The 21,518-nt window shown below is 38.3% G+C and overlaps 1 protein-coding gene across 22 annotated transcripts in view; it reads right to left on the bottom strand.

Moving 5' to 3' along the window:
• CELF2 (CUGBP Elav-like family member 2) overlaps positions 1-21,518 on the bottom strand; it is a 455,245-nt gene that overhangs the window by 38,670 nt on the left and 395,057 nt on the right. For all 22 annotated transcript variants that reach the window (XM_040546975.1, XM_040546986.1, XM_040546982.1 and 19 more), the window contains 4 exons: positions 18,995-19,074; positions 13,974-14,132; positions 12,497-12,560; positions 1,026-1,160 (listed from right to left, as the gene is read on the bottom strand). In XM_040546975.1, coding sequence (XP_040402909.1) covers positions 1,026-1,160; positions 12,497-12,560; positions 13,974-14,132; positions 18,995-19,074 — 438 coding nt within the window. The remainder of the gene's footprint in view (positions 1-1,025; positions 1,161-12,496; positions 12,561-13,973; positions 14,133-18,994; positions 19,075-21,518) is intronic.

Below are 21,518 nucleotides of genomic sequence, written 5' to 3'. Positions count from 1 at the left end.
AGTTCTATTGTGCAGTGAAGACTGTTTTCCTTACTGATGAGCTCAAACCGTCTGCCATGAATTACTTTTTCATGGGAAATAAATACACACTTAAACAAGATTAAACACAAATGTTCTTTAGTGGTGTCTAAAATAATACGAATGTTTTTTAGAACAGCAATAAACACACTTCATGATGCAAATAATTACACCCTGCAGCCTTTATGTAAAGATAAGTGGCCAGATTCTTGACTCAGCTTCTTCACTGTAAATCCAGAGTAACTACATTGAATCAACACCTCTCTGCATGGATTCTAGAGATACTGAAGTGGTACTGAGCCCTGGATCTGCCCTGTCTTAGTGGGAAGGGTTATGCATACATGGGAAGTGCATGGCTGAATGCCTATACGGTGGTAATGGAGGCACCACCATCTCTTAACCTGTCCCTCATTCCCCCATACAGTTTAGGGTAATGAAGTCAGATTCTGGCTGTGGACTTCTTGAACATCTGATATCACTTCTTCAGGACCAGAAGAAATCTCTACAGAAAGCTCTACAGCTACAGCAAAGAAAAGAGAAGGAAAAAAGAGAGGACTGCACAAAAATTCATGTTGGATGAAGGCAATATTTGCATGATGGGTTGGGAATCAAAGATCAGTCTCTTAGGGATTAAGAAGTGCCATCTCGTTTGATCTTTCTGTTGGATGGGAAGGATTAGCACGTTCTGAATTCTTTCTGAAAAGTTAAGATTAGCTTGAGTTTCCCATGTAATTGCAATTTTCATGTAGAGTTTTGCAAGATGGGTCTGTTAGGCTTTAATGACCCCTGAAATGAGTCTGGAACAGAGAATGTGGCCATACTGGACATCTTGAACAATAAATTCTTTCCTTAAAAATAACAGCAACAAAAATGTATTCAGTTATTAAAAGGGTGTCCAAAATGTATATGATCACAGAACTTAGTCACAGCATGGAATCAGAGTTGTAACTATTTTCTTGCCATTTACTCTCATTTTTGTATTTTGAAAGCAAGCACTCTGCTCTTACCAGGACTTGTGAGGGCTCCCAGAGCACCAGTCGTTGTGGAGAGAGGATTTGCATTGGTGGTGGTAGCTGAGGTTTGGGCGGCGGCTGCTGCAGCTGCTAAAGTTGCCAAGTTCTGTAATTGTAAAGCGTTCATGCCTGCATGGAGAAACAATAGGGTTAATAAAAAGGTGCCATTCAAAAAAAAAAAAAAAGAAGAAATAAAGGCTGTTTTCAGTGGACATGGAGCTTTGGGTGTAGCTTGCTAAGAGATTAACCACCTTTTAAAGTCCCCAAATAGCATCTCTCACCTTTCTGCCTTCGGAGTGGGAGAATATGGCAAGGGCACCAGCCTACAGTATAGGGAAATTAAATCTGGTTTGTGTCTCTTCTATAAGGCAAGTGTGGAATTAAAAGTCATTTAAACCCTGTGTGAAGCCCAGGGGCAATACTATTCCCTAGCACAACAGGGGGTATGAAGAAGATAACTAACATTTAAAACACCTTCAAGATTGGGTCATCTAATTGGGATGAATATAATTTGTTTCCTGTGTCTCCTCTGAAAGTATCTACGAAGACTACACTGTGCAGTAGCCAACAGTTGTGTTGATTTTTCTTTTGATGGTTCATTTCTAAAAACACATAGGAACTAAGAGCATCGAATTAATATCAGACTGATGACAGAGCCATCACTGAAGCGGGGACATTTAGGCCATAAGCTCTGCCTTGTGGTAACAAGTCCACTCAGTCATCTCTTACTTCATTATTTTAGAAGCTGTGGGGGAGGTACACCTGCATTTCAGTAAGGACCTTCATGAAAAGCTTTCATTTCAACAGCAAATGATTTAATTTAGATGGCAAGTAAAAAAGGACAAACAATAAATGCAATTTATGTGAAACAGAAAAAAAAAAAGATGAATAAGGAACAGCAAATGGCATTCATTTGACTTAAATCAGAGAGATGGAGGTCCCTTCAAAAGTACTACCTTTTACCTTGGACTACACAAAGTACTTAGGCCCTTATTCTACAGAGGACTGTTTCAGTACGAGACTAAAACGCAGACGCAAGTTAGGGGCTAACGTTAACCAGACTGGATCCTGCTCAGGATCCTCTGAATAAGATGCAACTGTCCAAAGGGGGCTTGGATGGCAGCAAGAGTTCATAATGTTGGTTTGGACCTGAGAGAGATCTCCACATGGTCTTTGAGTCCTCAGTAGAATTAAGTAGGCAAAAACCATAAAACACTAAAACAGTTTCCTAATGTTCTTGTAGTCTAGATAATATAAGTATATTCAAAAGGTTAGTTGGTAGGAAGAGTAATACCTTTTTTTAGGCCAAATGACAGAGCTGGGATGACTGCATGAGTTTTGGGAAACACTCAAAGAAGAGCTTGAGTGCCTGAAAACTTGTCCAATTTTTATTTTATTTTTTGAACATTAGCTTGTCTAACAAGAGATATTACTTCTTTCTGCATACTTTGTTTTTCATACCAGGGGAACCTAATAACAACTTGGAGAAGAAGGAAAAAAAAAAGAGGTCAAATATAATATCTTGTAAGCACGTTTGAGAAGAAAAAGAGATGAAATTGAGAGGTATTTTCTAGGAAATGAGAACTTCTGCAATAACAGAGACTGACAACACTTTCAAATGCACACATCTGAGACTCAGGTTATGTACAACAAATGAGCTCCCCATAGAGCTGAATGTACAGGTATTCTCATTGTCCTGGCATTAGGAGCTCTGAGGTGAACCTTAATGTAAGCATCTATTTGTAAATAAAAGTCTGTATTTAAATACAGCTTGTTTCAACAGGAAGGTCAGGTTCAAGATGAGCATGCAGCATTGCTCTGGTTCTAACTTCTGTGCCTCAGTCAACTGCCTTGCATCAGCTCAGATGTCTGTACTTTAGAAAACATGGCACAACAACAACATTAGGAGTATGGTTTCAGTTCATTCAAGACTTGCCACTTGCAGTCTACATAACACACTTTGAGGAATTATGTGAAAGAAATGCTCTTTCAGGTTTCTTTTAGAAGCTAATGACCATAATAAAAAAATGTTGTTTTTTTTTTTTTTTTTTTTGCAAACACTACCAACCCAAAATATTTTACAAGGCACAATAAAGCTACCCTAGTCACAAGTCACTACTAATCTAGACAATTAGGTGTAACTGCTAAATAATATGATCACAGGAAATCACTGCTGTTTTATCACTGCAGTGTTAAATCACTGTTGATCGGTCTTCTAACCCAGCTCTTACAAAGTGTAAGTGCTTAAAATACGAAGATAACCCTGAAATGGCAAAACTGTACACTAATTACATGGACATTTTATAAATACCAAAGAATTAGGCATTTGATACCCAAATGAATAGAATAAAACTGCTTTAAACATCTCAAATCTTGAACGAAGTCATCTTCAAAATCATAAGAAGTTGACTTTTTTAACCTTTGATTTTTACTGCGAGTCTAAATCTAATATAGGAAGTATATTTGGAACAATGTATTAACAAACATTTGTTAATATATCTCTGAAGACAAAGATGGTGTGGAACTTAAGAGTTTTCAATTCACTTTTCAGTGAAAAGGTATAATTCAGATATTTTGCAAGCATTTTTTTTTTAAATTACTTAGCTGACTCACTCACATGTTGACTATGCAAGAAGCCTGGTGTGTAAAATTCTCCTTTTTCTTAAAAAAAAAAAAAAAAAAAAAAAAAAAACCCTCTTTCTTTGGTAGTAAGATTCTGCAGATTATTTCAAACTTCAGGAATAAGCCTTTTAGGAATGAAGATAACTTAAAAGGTGTCTAGCTCTTTGCAAAAAATCCACCACCACCACCACCAACAGCAACAAAACACAAGACAAAGCGGTCCTCAGAATGAGACATGGAATCCATTTTCATCCTGCATTGATATTTGGTACTCATGGATCTTTTTCCTTCCTTTTTTATAAGAAGTATAAGTAACTCAGCAAAGAATATCCCGCAAACATTGCTGGTCTTCACAGAGGCCACTTTTCACGCCTTTCTGTAATGGACATTTGATAAAGTAGTGGGTTGCTCTTCACCATGGCAGCATGGTTTTCTATCATCCACTGGTAAGTGGTTCATCAGGAGGATCAGTCATAATCAGCTTATATTTATTCTATGGTGACGTTTCTACTTTGAACTTTTAAACAGCATGCACGGCAAGATTAAATAATAGTGAACAAAACATACAGAATGGTACAGGAGGAGAGACTGTAAAAGAGCTTCAGCCAAATGAAATCCCACATCCTTCTGGAAAATGCATAGACTTTTCTCCGAACCTCGGTTTAGAAGCAAATGGATTTTGAAGCAATTTAATACTGCTTTTTCTACTGCATTTGAAATGCATGGCTTTGTGCATGCATGCAAAGCTGCGTTAGGCTGTAGTAACAGAGAGCCTATGAGCATACAAGGATGTGGAGCTGGAAGGCAGCCCACGCACACCGTACGGTGCTCAGCACAAGTACAGCGGGCAAGACAAGGTCAGCAGGCACTGGAACAAACAACCGCTCTCGTTGGGCTTGCGAGCTGCTATCACGCCTATATAGATGCAAAACTACCACCACCATTGCCTCATCCCACAAAAACACTTTTTCATAGAGGGACATTTCCTCTGGAAGCAAAAGAGGAATCTAACAACTTGAAGAAAGAGCTTCCATGCCAAAAAAAAAAGATTAACAAACAAGAGCCAGGCAGTGACGAAGTCGTCTCCCCACCCAGTCTGTTTGACTGGAGAGGTGACTAAAAGACACTGGCCCCAAACCAGCTCTGCAGATGTTACGGTGTGTCCGCTACAGAGCCTTTAGGAAGAAAAAAACAAAAACAAAAAACCAAAACCTGCTTGCTGTAGTCACACACGCGTCAGAGAAGGACACCAAAGAACCCTGCTGTACCCAAAAGCGGCCATCAGCCTGGGCTCAGAGCACATGCCCATCATCCAGCGTGCTCTAGAGCTGATTGTGTTAGCCACTTTATCCTTAATATACATCCTCTCCAGGATCCTCTGTTTGCTGAAACTTATAAAAAATAAGTTCTGCCATCACTGCTTCACATTCCCTAGGTATTTTTTCATCTCTGCTTCCTCTTCATTGGCTTTTCCCACCAACTTGTCAAGTGCATCAACATCCCGCTTGCTAGGACAAACTTGGAGGAGAGAAACCAAATGCTCTCAAGTCCCAGACCCAAAAAGCACTCTGCTTCAAATGAGGATTTTGGATCAATTGCGCTTCAGCCAAGGTATAGTTCTGTGGGACTAATCTGCTCTCTCATTCTCTTCTCTTTCACACACTGTCTTCACACATTTCCCATCCTACAGCTTTTTCAAAACAGTCCCAAATCCCGCAACAGAGCTGGACCAAAAATGAGTAGATTGTTTTTATTTGAAAGTGCTGCTCACTCAGCACATACACCTCTCTCTGAAGAAATGCAAATTGCTTAATGCTGAAGAACAGCCTCATAGGCAGTGTTGCACATGAAAAATGAAAATCCCCCTGTAGGGAAAAAAAAACTTCTGGGTAAGGAATAACTCTTGATCTTCATGATAGAGACGATGTTGGGAATTAAAGTGAAATGATTAAAAAAAAAAAACAGAATCACAATACAGTTCGATTCCATTTTTAATAACATGTATTTACCAATGTGCTATCAGCTTGGCAAATATTCAAGATTGCAAGGAAATTCAACTTTCATTTTGTTATTTGGCAGATTAAAAAAAACAATTAAATTATGTACAAAACAGATGCACAGTATGCCTTGCTTGAAACTTAAGATTTTAAAAAAATTATTTATAAGGATAGGGGCATGAAAATTTAATTTAATGTTCACCTTAGGTAATTTTGTGTCTTATTGTTCACAGCAATTACCATAAATCTACATATCAATAAGCAAGAACAGATGTCAGTTGTTACAAGTGCTTGCCAATCAGGCCTGTTAAAAAGTGACAGATGGATGGTGATAGAACATTCTCATAAGGCCTATTAGCACATTCGCAGGAAATTTTTGTAGTGCTGCACAGTCACAGATGCAGTTCTGTGAAAACACGGCGAAATTTGAGAGCACAAGATTTACATTTTACAACTTCTTGTGCTGCCTCTGATGCAAACTTTCATACAATGAAGCAATTTGCCTCATTTCAGTCACCGCAGTTTTTCTCCTGTGATAACTGTAAATTTGGAATTACTGGGTATTTGTAGAAGAGGCGACAGAATCACAAACCAGTCCTGAAGACTTCTTTGGTCTCATCAGATCTGGGTTTCCAAAACCACAAAAAAATTGTATAAGGAAATAGTCAAATTTGCTCTCTGAAAAAATGCCTAATATAGGAAAGCACTGACCACATTTTAGAGACAAGATATGCACCGAGAATTTCAAAATCAGTGGTAATTATCACAGACAAATCTGAATAGCTCAGAAGCAGTTTTCAATCGCTTGAAGTCTGCGGTTGCCTACCTTTTCTTTGGAAATTTTGTCTGTCCCAATTGTTAAGATTCTGAATTAAATCCTGACTGCAGCTTAAAAAAATTCTCTTAGAAAGTAAAATTCATCATCTCTGGGCCAAAAAGTAACCAGTTGCTAACACTGATATCAGCCATTCTGGATGCTTAATGGGGGTAAATTCTTCTTGGACTGTGTCTGAAAGTGGGATGTTACCCCAGCAATATTCAGAGAATTAAAATGGAAAGGAGACTGTTACCTCCAATAAATGCTCCAATAGAATATGCTCTGCCCGTACCTTTAGAAAAGCTACTTACCTCAACAGTGCTTAAGGTATCCTGACCATGTAGCGTGTGATTTAGGAAAGCCCTTAAAATAACTTTTAAGTCCACATTCGATCTGCCTTGATAATCACGTTATTTAAGAGTACATGCTTAAATCCAACTGAAAGAACTACTAGTTGATTCACATAGGATTTCAGCCTATTTCCAAGTTATACAATCTCTTAACTCATTCCTGGCAAGCAAAGTGCTTTTCTCAATTGAAACTTTCCCACTCCTAGTGGGAGAGATTCATCTGGACTAACTTTGTGCGAATTAAAGTTACTTGTCCAGGCTATTGCTATAGTCAGGAAGGACAGAATGGATGATTCATTCAACCTTAAACTAGGTAAGATTAACCCCAGCCCTTGGAAGGGTGACTTGCTACCTAGGAATGACTTCTCTTCATTGCCCTCTAGGGAGCCTGATTTCCAAGCTGCTAAAGTTCAGTGAGATGACTTTCACCTGCAGAGGGGCCAAGGGAATAAAAAGCATCTCTTTCTTCTTTCATCATTTGTGGAAAGCCCAGCCAGAGCTACAGATCTTGTGCCCAGACCTGGCCAAACTCCATGTCATGTACTTTTACCATCTGAATAAGCACGTCTTGTAAGCCACCAAGCTTTGGTTTTCCTCTCAAGGTGCCTCTCCTTCTCCTGTGAGCAGGAGCTACGTGTGGATTGAGAATAGACTCACTTGCTTCAAATTCTGGCTGTCCAAAAAATGTTATAAATGGAATTGGTTAATTTATTATCTTAAAAAAAATGCAAATTGTATGGGTTAAATTAAGTAGGACTTTCAATGGAATTAGTGTTACAAAAGCTCAATGCTTTCAGTCCCTGAGGTCAACATTTTCAAAACTGGTAGTTATCTTTAAGAAACAGCTATTTCCCTTGAGCTGGAAAGAGTTTCTCACTGACCTTTACGTTTAATACGATATCTCTAAAGAGGTCATAGCAGGAGAAGCCCTCTTTCAGTATGGCTCTGCTGGAATGAAGCCACCACCGAGTCAGAGGATATAAAAGATCCTTGGGCCAATGCAGAAGTATAGAGCTTTTGTGCAGATGGCCCTGGCTTCCAACTGGTCCCTCCAGATCCACCGAGCCAATCCAACAATTAGAGGAAAATATTCAGAAAGCAGAACCTCGCAGAGTTTCTCTCACCCATCTGCTCCCACAGACTCTGCAACAGGAGGAAATCTGGCTTGGGTAGCAGAAGAAGGGTGAAATGAATTGAAAAGGACTCTGAATGGGCCAGAAGTTCAACTCAAAATGCAACCAAACTGTGAGAGAGTTTGGAATGGACTGGAACAAAAAAATACATTGGAAAAGTATAAAAAGCCCCAGCTGTAGAGGGTTCAGAGGTCTGAAATCCAAAGCAAGAAAAGCCAAAAGCATGAATTCTTTTCCTGCATGACTTCAGGATGTAAAATACACGGTCTGTCCACTGAAAGGAAAAGAGTCCTTTTGTGTCTTTTATGAGTACTGTACATGTTTACGTGTCTTGACTGGTCACATATATAGCAATATTCCTGTATAAGCAAATATTTATTCCTGTCAAAACATTTCATATTAATAGGCAATAGAAAATCTTCATAGATAATATACTTTTGGGCATTTTATTTTTTTTTACAGCCACCCAGCAGAGTACAAAACCTCCCTAAATCTCCGTTTTTACTGCTGGTATAGTACTTTCCAGGTTCTTCTTAAACAGGCAGGTTGGCTTGAATAGCTTCCATTTTTTTTGGATCTGAGTCAAATTTAATGTAAATATTCAAATGACATCAATCACCTTTGAACTAAGCCTTCCATGCATTTTGTAAATTTGGATGTATTTGAGGAAGCAATCTTTTTTATTTTTGCTTGAAATAGTTTTGCTAGTGCTGAATGTAGCTTGCATTGTCTTTTTAAAATAAGACAATCAAATCACATAATGTAATTCGTCCACATTATTAGCCTTCCCCAAAGACAAAGCACGGGCTAGACATCGAAGCTTGAGAGACATGTGAGAGAAAACATTGCCTTTAAATTAGCATTAGCAGATATTGGAGGCAGGGAGGAAAAACTATAAAATATATGCTCAGAGATGGTATGTGCTTGCATGTTCCACAAAGAACAATAAGGCAGCATTTGGCAAGGTAGGGTTAGCTCCTGTAGTCAAGACGAGGGGATTATTATAATAACAAAGCAGCCCTGCAAACTCTGCCAACTTATTTTTACCAGTCTTGACATATTGGTTTTTTTTTTTTCAGCTTGACTCCTGAAATAAAATGATTTTATGAAAATCTCATTTTTCAATAAAAATTAGAAAATCTAAGCTGGGGAACTGAGTGTGGAACCCTAAGGCTTGGAAAGCTAAATGGCAAGCTACTACTTTTTGCCTCTCAAATCTAAATATCACAAATTGTAGTTAAGCCAGGTTCATGATTTACTTGGACTTCACACATGATTTATGAAAATAGGGCAAAGGCAACACTGAACATACAGTAGTGCCAGTGGGCTGCTACACCGAAAACAACATTCACTTCTGGAGCTCATGCTTTGTGTGTTTAATGTCTCTGTGTTAGTGAGTTCTTGAGACTAATCCCTGTATTTCTTTGGATTGGATCCCCATCTTCCAAACAAACTCCAGTTCTCTTCAATCGAAAATACCTAAATGCGCCTTTCAATAAAACCAAAGAATCCCTGGTTTTGCCACATAAAATTTAACTAGTCTGAGGCATGGTATTAATGGAAAGGGAATTTAAAACTTCACACCGAAGACCAGTGTTTTTGCTCTGCTTGCAAAGAAAATTGCTTTGATTTTAGAAATAGTAACACAGAGGACTGCATAGTAAATCTTTTTTTTTCACTTGTACAGCAGGCTGTGTGCTGTGTCCCTTCTGTTCTGTTCAGGGACACCATGAACTCTAGTAGTACAAATAAATACTTACAGATCTGGAGGTCCCCAATTTTGGACAAGTGAATGAAACATCCTAATTTAGCAAACTGTGACTTCATTGGGACTTACTCACTGAAGAGGTGCTAGAGCCCTGGCATGGGCTAGGGCCCTGACATGTAAGTAAGAACGAAATCTCAATGGCTTCTATGGCTTCTGATCAAACTTTTAGTGTCTGAATTCAGCGGTAAGCACACCCACTGACTTCAAAGACAAAAGTTTGACCCCTCAAACACACTGCACATGTTTGAATAAATTCTTGCATGCAGAGTAACCCAAGCATGCAGATGCTGTCATTGCTTATGTTGAGGAATGCCTAACCCTCCCCAGTAAATTCAGCACAAGAACAAGTACAAATATTTAACTGTACACATATTTTTTAGCTCAAAGAATGTGCAAGCTGTAATAATGGATCTTCTTAAGCATCTTACTCGATTTCATCTAGACTTTAGTCTTCATCTTGACATGTTCTATTAATACGCAAGCCACATACAATATGAAAAATACATACTGGACTCATTTCATAAAATGAAATGTATACAGATTAAGTTAAAAAACTCTGGGCTTTTATGCTACTTTCTGGACTGTAAGGACAAACATTCAGGGATGGCTTCTGCAGGTAATGTGAGACCTTGCTGCAGACACAGGATCATTTTCTACTCCTTTCGTAAAACGTGACATACAAGTCTTTAATACAAGGTGCACAGCATAACAGTACTGCAGATAAAGTCTGGGATAATTTATGATTTCTGAGGAGAGGACATGAACTCTTGGTCCTAATGATGAAATAGTGCTTAGTCTTTTGTGCTTTCATGTACAGCTTTAGCTTGGAGAGAAATTTAGTATCACTAATTTGACCTTCAACTTTAAGGTTGAAGAGTGGCATGTTTTGGCGAAAGAACGGAGTAAATTTAGAGCAGTTTTGATAACATGAATATAAGGTAAAAAAATATTTATTTTCCAGGAGAGGCAGTCAGTCAATAAATTATCCCTTATATGAGCCCATTAGGAATCTAATATTTTGTCAAGAAGTTATATCACTCAAGTAAAAGCAATGTGCTGCTATGATTTCTTAAGATGATTTATTACTCTCAAGACCATATGATTTTCAGAGAATAAATCCCATCCTGGATTGAGAGCCCCTCCTCAAATTACTTGACTAAAATTCTTAGTTTCAACACAGTTTGAGACAAAGCTGAATCTACACTAACAGTGAGAAACAGGCAACAGAAAACTTCTAAGGTGCATATAATGTGATATATATCACATTATTTTTCCTCAGTGTCTCAATTCTTTCATTTTGCAGACCTAACCAAATATGAAAACATTAAACACAATCTCTGAGCTCAAAGCCACTTCCAAAACTGCCAAGTATAAAACTGTTACTGAACCGCTCTGTTCTGTTTATCATATTAAGATACATTTTTTTGATGAAAAAATGCTAGATTGCAAGTGTAACATAATAGAACCAGCAAGCACTGCCAGCAGGTCTGAGGAAGAGAGAATAATTCAGAGATATTGTCATCTGTAGGCCAATTTATATTGTCAGACAGCAGGTTCACATTAGTCTCTGATGTCACTGCAATAATGGCATAATATAACGATTGAGCAAAGAATACCTGTGGGGTATAGCTATACTGTGCGGTATATCTATACTTGTTAAAGTATTTCAGGATTCATTCAAAGCCAAACCAGAGAAGCAAAAGATCAGGGTTAGAAGATAAGTGAGAAAATGCTGTTCATAAAGACTTCTGAATATTTTAGTCTTTGTTTTGTGATGATGAAGCAAGCACAATGTTGTATGCCATTGATTCAGTGGGTTCACGATTAAAATAAACTAATGTAGCAATTTGGGGGTTTTGTGTTTCCTTTTTTTTCCCTCCTCTAACAAGAAAAAAGGCTTTTTAACAGTTTCTCGCGGCAGGCATAATGTGCATCTGTGCTCTGATTTACTGCACATGCTGCCTTCTCTAGCATCATGTTAAGTTAGGGTATCAGCATGGTAGGTCACACAGTGGGAGTGACCTTTTGCTAATCACTACACATCAGTTACTACTGGCACACAGCTCATTACTAAGAAACCCTCCAACTAGCTGGCTTTCAAATATGCTCACGCTTTGATTTTTTTTCCTTTTCTTTCTTTCTTTTTTTTCCTTTCTTCCTTTCTTTTTCCCCCAGACTAAAGATTATGCCTTTACATAAAAGCTTCTGTTGTGTAATTTTGTCAACTAGGGTTCCAAAGTCAAAAAGGCACACGGTTAATTTTCCATGATTATAAAAGGAGCCTGAAAATTCATACTAAAGGTAGGCCTGTAATCTTGGGTTTCATTAAAAAGGTCAGAACATTTTTACTCACCACCTATTATTAAAATGTTTGAGGGCTGCCATTAATTTGATTTTTCCGGACACAGAAATCTCACTGGAAATTAGAATGTAATCCTGCTGTTGCTTTACTGACACTTTTCATAGGGAAGGATACAGCTGCAGGGACTAAGAGCTCTCCTGCAATTTACAATTGGTTACTTTGGACAAATGGCAGGTGACTAATGCAAGACAAACTGTTTGCACAACCTGGGAGCACCGGGTTTAATTTCAGTTTCTGAAAGAGGGGAGAAAGTGTTTCTATTGACGTTGAACTGCGAGCTGTCCCCTGCCAATACATCTGCCACATTTAATACACAACAACCCCCCAGCCGACAATGTGATTATTAGAGGTACAGAATTCAATAGCTTAAGAATACAAAACATAGCTGGAGCAAAATGAAATGCTTTTTAACTTACCGGCCATTTGCTGAATGCCGCTGAAGGCACCCAAGTTACTGGAGGAAGTTGCTTGCTGCAGAAGCTGCAAATTAACAACACAAAACAGCAATCTATCTGACATTAATGTAACAAATGAAGATAAAACTAAAATGAGCTATCATTTCACATTTGGAGTATTTATGGTTTCCTTTACATTTATATAGTCTCTTGCTTCCGTCTACTGTTGGAATGAACATCCCTAGAGTCAACGCTGTAAATCCATATTAATGTCTAATCTCTATTAAGAAACACACAGACACAAGGGAAACTCAATAACATTGCTGCTTTAAAACAATTAATCAATTTATTCTTTTTAACAACCAGGTGTTAAATCTATTTAAACCAACATAGCGTGACTAATTACAACCCTCTGTAGTCTAGTAGTTACTATAACTCATCTCTGTCAATCACGGTCCATTCTCCCCCACCCTCTTGAATTAATTTTTTTCTTTATTATCTATATGAATCAAGCACACAGATACTCATTAGACTGGTATTTGTATACAGCAATTTAGCCTACCTCAGTATTAATTAGCCTACCTCAATACTAATATATATTTTTAATTGCCAGGTAAATTGCTGTTTATCATTATATCACTGTACCAAAGCATTGTATGCATACAAATTATGTATTTATGCATATGCAGTACATATATGGATGCATCTATTCGTCTAGCTCAGAATCGCCAGGAACTCCCCAAATTATCAAAAAGCTTCTCAACCAGTGCACGCAACCGCAGAGCCTCCCAAAACAGAGGCTCCCTCTCATCTGTGCTGCAAAGGGAGACTTGGCAATCCAGGACCTAAGACACACGGCCATGCATTTCAGATTTCTCCAACAGGGGCAGCAGCTAGCACTTGTTTTTCATCTTACGTACGGATCAAAGAAAATATCATTTTAAATTTATGAGAGACAAATTGCTTTCCTCTGCCATCTTCGCTTTCTGTAAAAGATAGTATGAATCACGCATGTTTAGCATTGATGGGACCATGCATTAAAGTAAAAGTAATTTCCAGATGAAAATATGTAAAATTAGAGGACTGAACCAGAACATCCGAGTTTAGAAGCTGCACCATATAAATACAGACTGTACAGTGTTCAGATGCCTATCTGTCCTTCCCTAAAGAACAACTTAATTTTTATCCCCGCTATAAAAAACAGAATCTAACGTTCAAAAGAACAATAAAACTAATGGAATCAAATTTTATTTTGCAGCGTGAGTAAACTTTAAGTGCTTGCCTTGGACAGCAGTGACACATTGAAATGTTTATTCAAATTCTGTTCCTTGTTATTTATTTTTAGACCATGCAATAAACATGCATAGTTTTTTTTAGAAGACATGCTACATGTCCTGGAGGACACAGCACGTTATTGAAGGGAGTTTACTATAGCTAGTTTTCATGGTTCTAAAATAAATACAGCATTATATAGCCATCGCCTCTGAAATGAACTTACAGCTAGATATTGTGGTGTGAGTCCTCCAAGACCTGTGAGGTTTCCCCAAGTGGCAGTATTGAGCTGTTGCATCTGCTGTGCCAACTGCTGCTGCAAACGCCGCTGCTCCTTGTCCTTTTGGGTGTCAGCAAACTTCACCACGATTGGCGAAGAGCAGCCCTGTGGTTAGACAGATCGGGAAACAGAGGAGTTAAATCACACCGAGTCAACCCTGCATCGTGAGCTCAGCCATGTCCCCTAGGGCCACCAGCGATGGCACGACCTGACCGTTCGCCCTCTCTTTGTGATTGGCATATGTAGGACTGCAAAGACTAAGATTTTCAGCTTCGTAGGAAAAGAGGCCATGGAGAATTATTGATTCCCTAGTTCTTTTTAAAAAAGCACCTTTCCTCAGGCTCTATTTTCCTTCCAGCTATGAAAACTGCTGCCAGAGACAGCGAGTGTACCAGTCCTCTTTAATTAAGCTTCACAGTTGATGAGATGGACATGATGCTTTGTCTGCAGTCTGTTTTCAAGGCATCGCCAATGGGAGAGGTGTCCAACCTCCCTGCTGCCAGGGACCACACAGCCAACGCTGCCCTGCCACCATGGGCTGACTGTGTGGTTGTGCTCGGTGCAGCTGGCTCCTGCACCCTAAGTAAATAGGTCCAGATTTACTGCAGAGCCCATTATCAACGGGTCACTGGTCCTTTTCATATCAAGGACCTCGCGTGAGCACAAAGGGTGATGCTGCTTGGACAATTCACCCACCTGCGGTCTGCTCCCTGACACGCTTTGTATCAAACACCCTTAAGATGTGAACAAAAGGCAGGATGCAGACCAAAAGCGATTAGTTCTGGTGATAGCAGCCCATTCCTGATTGACACCATTCTTTTATTTTTTATCTGATTCTCCTAGTGCTTCTATGAGCCTCTTGTTTAATGATATGGGAGGGCTACAAGATGCCTTAGGAAATAGGGAGGTTTTAAGAAAGAACCAGAGACCTGGTCTGCAGTCTACTCCTCACCCATGTCTGAGGGACTCTTGAGAAGAAGTAGGAGGTTGTGGACTAGGTGGACTGTTGAGGGAAGCTAAATGTCCAACCTTGGACTCCAGGTTGGGTAGTCCTGGGCAAAGTTGCTGTGAGAATGAGACATGTGAATGTGAATGTCTCCGCTACTTTTTTTCCCTGCTATCAAATGTTTTCACACTTTAACGTTTCAAGTCTTTTTTTTTTTTTTTTTTCTCAAATTAAGGGAGCAAACTGCAATGATTCAGTTTTTCAAATTAACTCAAGCATTTGGTGAGTCACAGAACCTGCCAATCCATTCCACACTGTTTTCGAGCTACACAGGAGCCAATGAATAACCTCCCTCCACCACCTTGCTTTGTTATTCTAATTTCTTGTCTAACTTCAATCTGAACACAATGGTAGGAGTGAAAGATGACTCAAGTCCAAAAAACACAGCAGCATTTTAGCCAAAGTGTGTAGTGTAGGATGGGGTGCGGGGTTTTACTTAACCTAACTCTGTCTGCTCTCACAACACTGTGAACATCTTGAGAAAAGTTTCTGTCCTCTATTATCTACAATGAGCAGCTAAGTACCTTTTCTTTGAAGAACCTCACACCAGGACAAATGATAAGAACATTCAAAATCAACAGATGAAATGATGAAATAAACCACAATAATAATATCTCTTTTATGAAGATCTCCCATCAACACTGTTCCTTTAGAATTATCTTAGAAAATCATCACTTGCGATTTATTATTCCACCTCCAACTCCTTCCCTGCGTGTTTCATCGTAAAATTGTCTTTCAGTGTTTCAGGGAGGAAGAAAGGAGATACATACCACTCCAGCAATCAAATAAAGATTATGAAGCAGTCATCTTGTTACACAATTACCTCTCTTCAGTGATTTTTATACTAATATTAAAAACAAGGCCCTTAAAAAAATAATAAAAAAGGGAGCTGGAGGTTGAAGGGTGTGAGAGAAAATTTTCTGGTTTAGCTAATAAAGAAGCAAGCTGTCCTGTATTTAATATGAACTTTGGTAGCATTGGGCTAAAAACAACCACAACTTACTGACTGCTACCTAGGTGTACAGGAGAATCAAATTTATTTCCAAAGAAATAGAAATGAATTTTAAAGGAAGAAATATTTTATGGCTATTTCAGTTCTCAGTTCAGCAGCTCAGAAGTCAACACTACAGCTGACATCATATTTATGAATGCTTAAATGTCAGTAAATTGTATAAAAACAATATCTCTGCAATTTATGAATCTATAATTCATTTTTTCACTGTCTGCTCTATATTTCATCACTTCATCATTTTTGAGAGAGCAAACACTTTGAAGACTGAAATTATATGTAGCAAGTGGCTCTATATGAGAAAAGGGTTATTGTTGCATCAAATTTACTCCATGATAACAAATTAGTGTCTTCCACTGGTGCTGCATTTGAATGCCTTAAACAAACAAACAAAACCCACAGAAATGAGATAGAAGAGCAGAAACTCAGAGCAGCAATTATGTTTTAAAAATCAGTTGATTTAACCAGGTCACAAAGTCAGATGCAAAAAGTAGTAAAAGAATTCATTATTTTAGGAGATGTGTTCATCTGGACATTAACATCCCCGTTGTTCTTTCTTATACCACTTTGAAAATACATCTTGGTCAATGATGCATGCCAAGAAACAGAAAATAATGAAGTCAGAAAAAAAATTCTGCAGTAATTGAGTTGAGATGTGATTGTGTAATACACATTCTCCCCCCAGCCCACTTCTTTTTTTCATTAAATGTGAAATAAATGTGTCCAGGGACCACTGTTTCAGGCTGAGAGTCAAGATTTAAGACTAGGTAACCTACGTTAACTTTTACCAGGAGAGTATTGGCAAAAGAAAGCAAAATTGTTTTGCTTAAAGAATGACTTCTGCTTTATGCTTTTGCATTTTCTATCTTGAGAGGAATGTCCCAGTACATACACAATGTGCACCTCCCCTCCTTATTCAATGGCTTGGCATCTGCACCCCATTTAGTGCCATTTTCTTCTCAACATCTCGTGTTGCCTTCATATTTTTCTTTGTGGTGGCAAGACAGTAGGTACAGACTCTGTTCAGTCCATCACCCATGGAGGCGGAGGGTGTACTGCTTCTCTCCAACAAGGGACTCTCAGCCTGAGCTCAACTGGCACAAAGACCCAGATGTTCAAAGTGATAAATGTTTTGCCTTGCCAATTTGGGGATCTCATTGATGATGACTCTAAAGATGTTGAGATTCAAGAGTAACTATTCTACAGAACTAAAGTCAACAGGAGTATCATATCAAAATGCAGCCTCACTTGGAGTACGGCATTTAACGGAAGAATGGGAGAATTTGTCTGGGATGTATTATCTCTTTAATGTTAACATCTTCTGAGGCAGAGCTGTGTAAAATTCATTTTGCTAGACAGAAAAATACATTAAAACACATAGAAAAATAGAGGTAAAACACAGTATTACCAAAAAAAACATTTTCTTTTTACCTGGAATCAAACCCAGCAAAATATATAGATCTGAATTAATGGAGCAGTGCATGGCAGACAAATTACTACGAGTATTATTTCAAAGACTCAAAGTGGCAGTTTTTTCACAATATAGTGTCAGAGTGCATATATTGTATAGCATCAGCTTTCTAGTAAAGATAATTTCAATTATTCTTATCTCATTGGCAGATTCTCATCTAAAACTGTTTAGAGTCTAAAAATGCATTGCACTGAAAAAAAACCACATTGATTATAAAATAAGCTCAACCAAATTCAAACGTGATGTTTGGAAAGACAATAGCTTTGCAATGCCAGTATCATTACTTGTAGAATACAGGAAACAGTTAGTGACATTTTCATGCACTGCCTTCTTTTTTCTTTTTTTTTTTTTTTTTTTTTTCCTTCTCCTCCTCTCTCCACCCTCCCACCCCTGCTCTCCCCCCTTGGCTCGTTACACAAAGCAGCTCAACGACATGACGCAATAATGATTGTTTAGCACCCAGCATGCTGTGGGAGACTAGAGCATTGCAAAGAAAAGTCACTGAGAAAAATCGAAAGGTCCTGGTGGAAAAAATAAATAAAAAGAAACAAGTGCACATAACATCAATGCCACCTCTGAGAAAAATCATCACTACACGAAGATACAGTATACATAATACAGTATAACATGCACTCTCCAATGATAAGCTAGAAGATCCAGAGTAAGTAAAGACTTAATACTTGTGCGGTTTTTTGTGCAAAATTCTGAAAGACCATGACAAAAATCACAGACTGACGAAAGTTTGAGATTGCCAGACAAGCTGTGGCATTCGATCACCACTCCAATGACCGGATCGTTAGCCTGCAGCTATATTCACATTAAGTGAACAGGTTTAAAGTTTCGTGTTGCTCGTCATTATAAAATACGAGGCCGTAGAGGCAGTGTGGGAGGAGACAGAGCCCCTTGCTTGTGAGGGGCCAGCCACGATGATGCTCTGCAGGAAGCTTCAGTATGCTCTGTCATCATTAGCATTTTTATTGGCTATATGAAGGAGAAATTATATTAACTTAAAAAGAGATTCTATTTGCAGAAAAACACATGCACTAGTAACTCAGCGTGGCCACATTAATCTCTTGAGCTTTTTCTCAGAGCAGCGCAAACCAGAACACTTAAAAATCTATTTAAAGGAAACTAAGAATTTTTTTGGGGGGAGGAAAGGGAGTGTTAATATTAAAGGTAATTTACTCATTAGATATACTCTGAGTATGAGTGAGGAGTGGTATTCACAGCATTTTTATTTTCTGCTGAATGCCACTGAAAACAGGATAAAGAGCCGTGGTTGGATACCACACTGCAACCTTATTGTGCATTTCCAGGTCATTAAGGAAAATAAGCTTGACAAGGAGAGGCAGAGTGAGTTGATAAAAAGTTTAAATCTGTGATTGTCATGTGTCTGATCTGGTCCAGGAGAGCATGGCTTTACCATTCGCAATCATTTGCACAAAGAAAACAAAGAAAGGGCAAATGATACAGTACTGTACCTCCATGGTCTGAGACTGGTGCATGGCTTTGATTGCATTCTGTGCCATTGCCCTTGTAGAAAATGTGACAAACGCACAGCCTGTGGGAACAAGGGGACAGGGAGCAGGAAAGACAAAAAACAACAAGACAAAAGGGTTGGACGCTTGTTAAACCAACACAGTCTACGAGAACGGCCACAAGACGACACTGTTCTCAGTAGTACATAAAAATAAACAACTTCTCTAGTTTATTTATCGACAGTGCTGACTTGCTAATCTGACCATAGATGAAAGAAAAAAAATTAGGTGGGGATGGGTGAGGAGAAAGGGTTTCTTTCTTTCTTTAATTTGTTTTTTCTTTTCTTTGTTCTTTTTTGTTTTGTTTTGTTTTGTTTTCGTTTTGTTCTTTAGCCACAGGGTTTGAAATAAGTAAGGCTTTTATGCAGAGTTTGGATTGCGTAGTTTAGTCTCTTCAGGCCATGCATTAATAGTTGCTTGCTATGGCTTTTGTGTAGGTAAATTTTGGATAGTGAATAAAGAACTGGCATCACCAGCAGCTGAACTGAGAATTTAAAGGAGTCCATAATGTCACTTACATATTTCTGTGATGTGCCAAGAACAACCATACAAATAGGGATGAGAAAAACTCCACTGTATACTCTGCAACTAAGTGTGGAAAGACTCAGACAAAATTCAGTAATGTAGGTGGAATCTCAACATTTAAGAAAATAACATATTTAAAATAAAAATCTCTATTTTTTTGTTTCTCAGAGTCCTAGGTACATGTATAATTCTTTGATCTATGAAAGCTACCACCAACTCGAACAATTCTGAAGCTATGTGCATGAATAACTAAAAAATCACTTTTCTCGCTTTATAGCCTTTTAAATCATAATGAAAAGCCAGTAGGCGAATGCCTGGGCTATTTTTCCACCCTTTTACTGTTGTCACTCATACCTATACTAGGCATGGTACAGGTCAACTTTCTTAGTGCATGACTCACTGCCCTTTTGACTAATAAAAACACTGCCTTCTGAGATTTACATTTTATTCTTCATGCACCCTTGGGCATCTTAAAGAAAAAGACTGTGAAATTAATGCAGATTCAGGCTGATTTTGTAATAATACCATGGCACACTAAAAGCTCAGCTAAAGCAACAGACTTATTTCACTTGTGATCTCTAATGACTTTAAAAGTGCATTGATTTTCAGCTCCCTTAGCCTTGCACAGTTTGAACTTAGGTTTCAGAGAATAATTTAGTGTTCCACTCAATTTCCTCAAAACATTATTATTATTACTACTTAAAAGATTTCCAAATGAAGCAAATCTAAGCACTGAGGCTAAAGCATATTGTCATTTTAGAGCTAATGCATGAAAGCTACATTCTGGCATCAAAAATATTATATTGTTGCCCCTGTGGCCAATGGGCAAAATAAACCATTTTGCAATCCAACAAGCAACAGATTGTTCGGTTTATGCAAATCAATTAGAGGCATAAAATACCTTTTCTTTTTGCTCCGTGTGTACCTGGTGAGATTATCAAGTCAAGACTGTATTCACATTTTAATCAAACAACAGTAAGAGAAAGCAATGCCTGATCATTACCCAAAAGCACTACATCTAGTCATGAAAATAAAGTCAATGCATTTTTGCATCATGCGGTAGTTTTTTCTCTTTAATGTAAAGGCCCTTGGTACAAGAAAACCTAAGCTGACTTATGAACCTCTGGCTGATGGGTCACCATTATAAAATCAGAAGTCAGGATCCTTTTATGCAAACTTCATGGCAGTGTCATGACTTATTACATATTTCTCAGGTAACGTAAGAACTGATGATGTCTTACTGCTGTTTAGACACACTACACGTTGCTATACTACTGCTATTCAGCATCAACGTCCTGTCAAAGAAAATAATGTAACAAACAGCTTTCTGTACAGCATTCTAGACCATATGTGCAGTAGAAGGGTAAATAAACTACAGTACCTCTGCTAGCTTCCATGTTGCTGCTGTGCACTAAAATTAAAGAGGCCCAAATTTACCATCAAAGTAATCTCTTTTTAAAAAAAACACATTTCTGTTATTATCATTAACAGAGGAAATAACACAAAGGATTTTCATTTCTTGTCTTGATAATTCATAAGGGGATGAGCACAAATAGAGATATACTGGAGGGCAGGCAAGAAACCCCATAGAGCCTTGAATAATATTGTTCATAATGGTCAAGAAACTGCTTCATTCACTTCTTTCGCTCTCATTATCCAGGAGTGTGTACCATAGTGACAATTACTGAATGGAGGTTTAGGATGCATAAGAAGCATGTAAAATGTCAACAAAAATCAGTAAGACACAGTTTATGCATTTATCACAATTTCTACCCAGCAGTACCGCTGTAAGTAACTTACTGAGAGATGTTGCAATTAGCAGGTCTCAAAAGAAATGTGAATCAGCAGAGAAATAAAGCTGTACTCCTCTCAAGATAAAACAGACTCACTCTTCCCTCCCTTAAGCTTTTTCTCTTTCTAACCACAAAGCTCAGCTGTTGGG

Source organism: Cygnus olor, chromosome 1, assembly GCF_009769625.2.
Source record: "Cygnus olor isolate bCygOlo1 chromosome 1, bCygOlo1.pri.v2, whole genome shotgun sequence".
Lineage (NCBI taxonomy): Eukaryota > Metazoa > Chordata > Aves > Anseriformes > Anatidae > Cygnus > Cygnus olor.
Note: the sequence above shows the minus strand (reverse complement) of the source record. Positions and strands in the feature narration are given on the sequence as shown.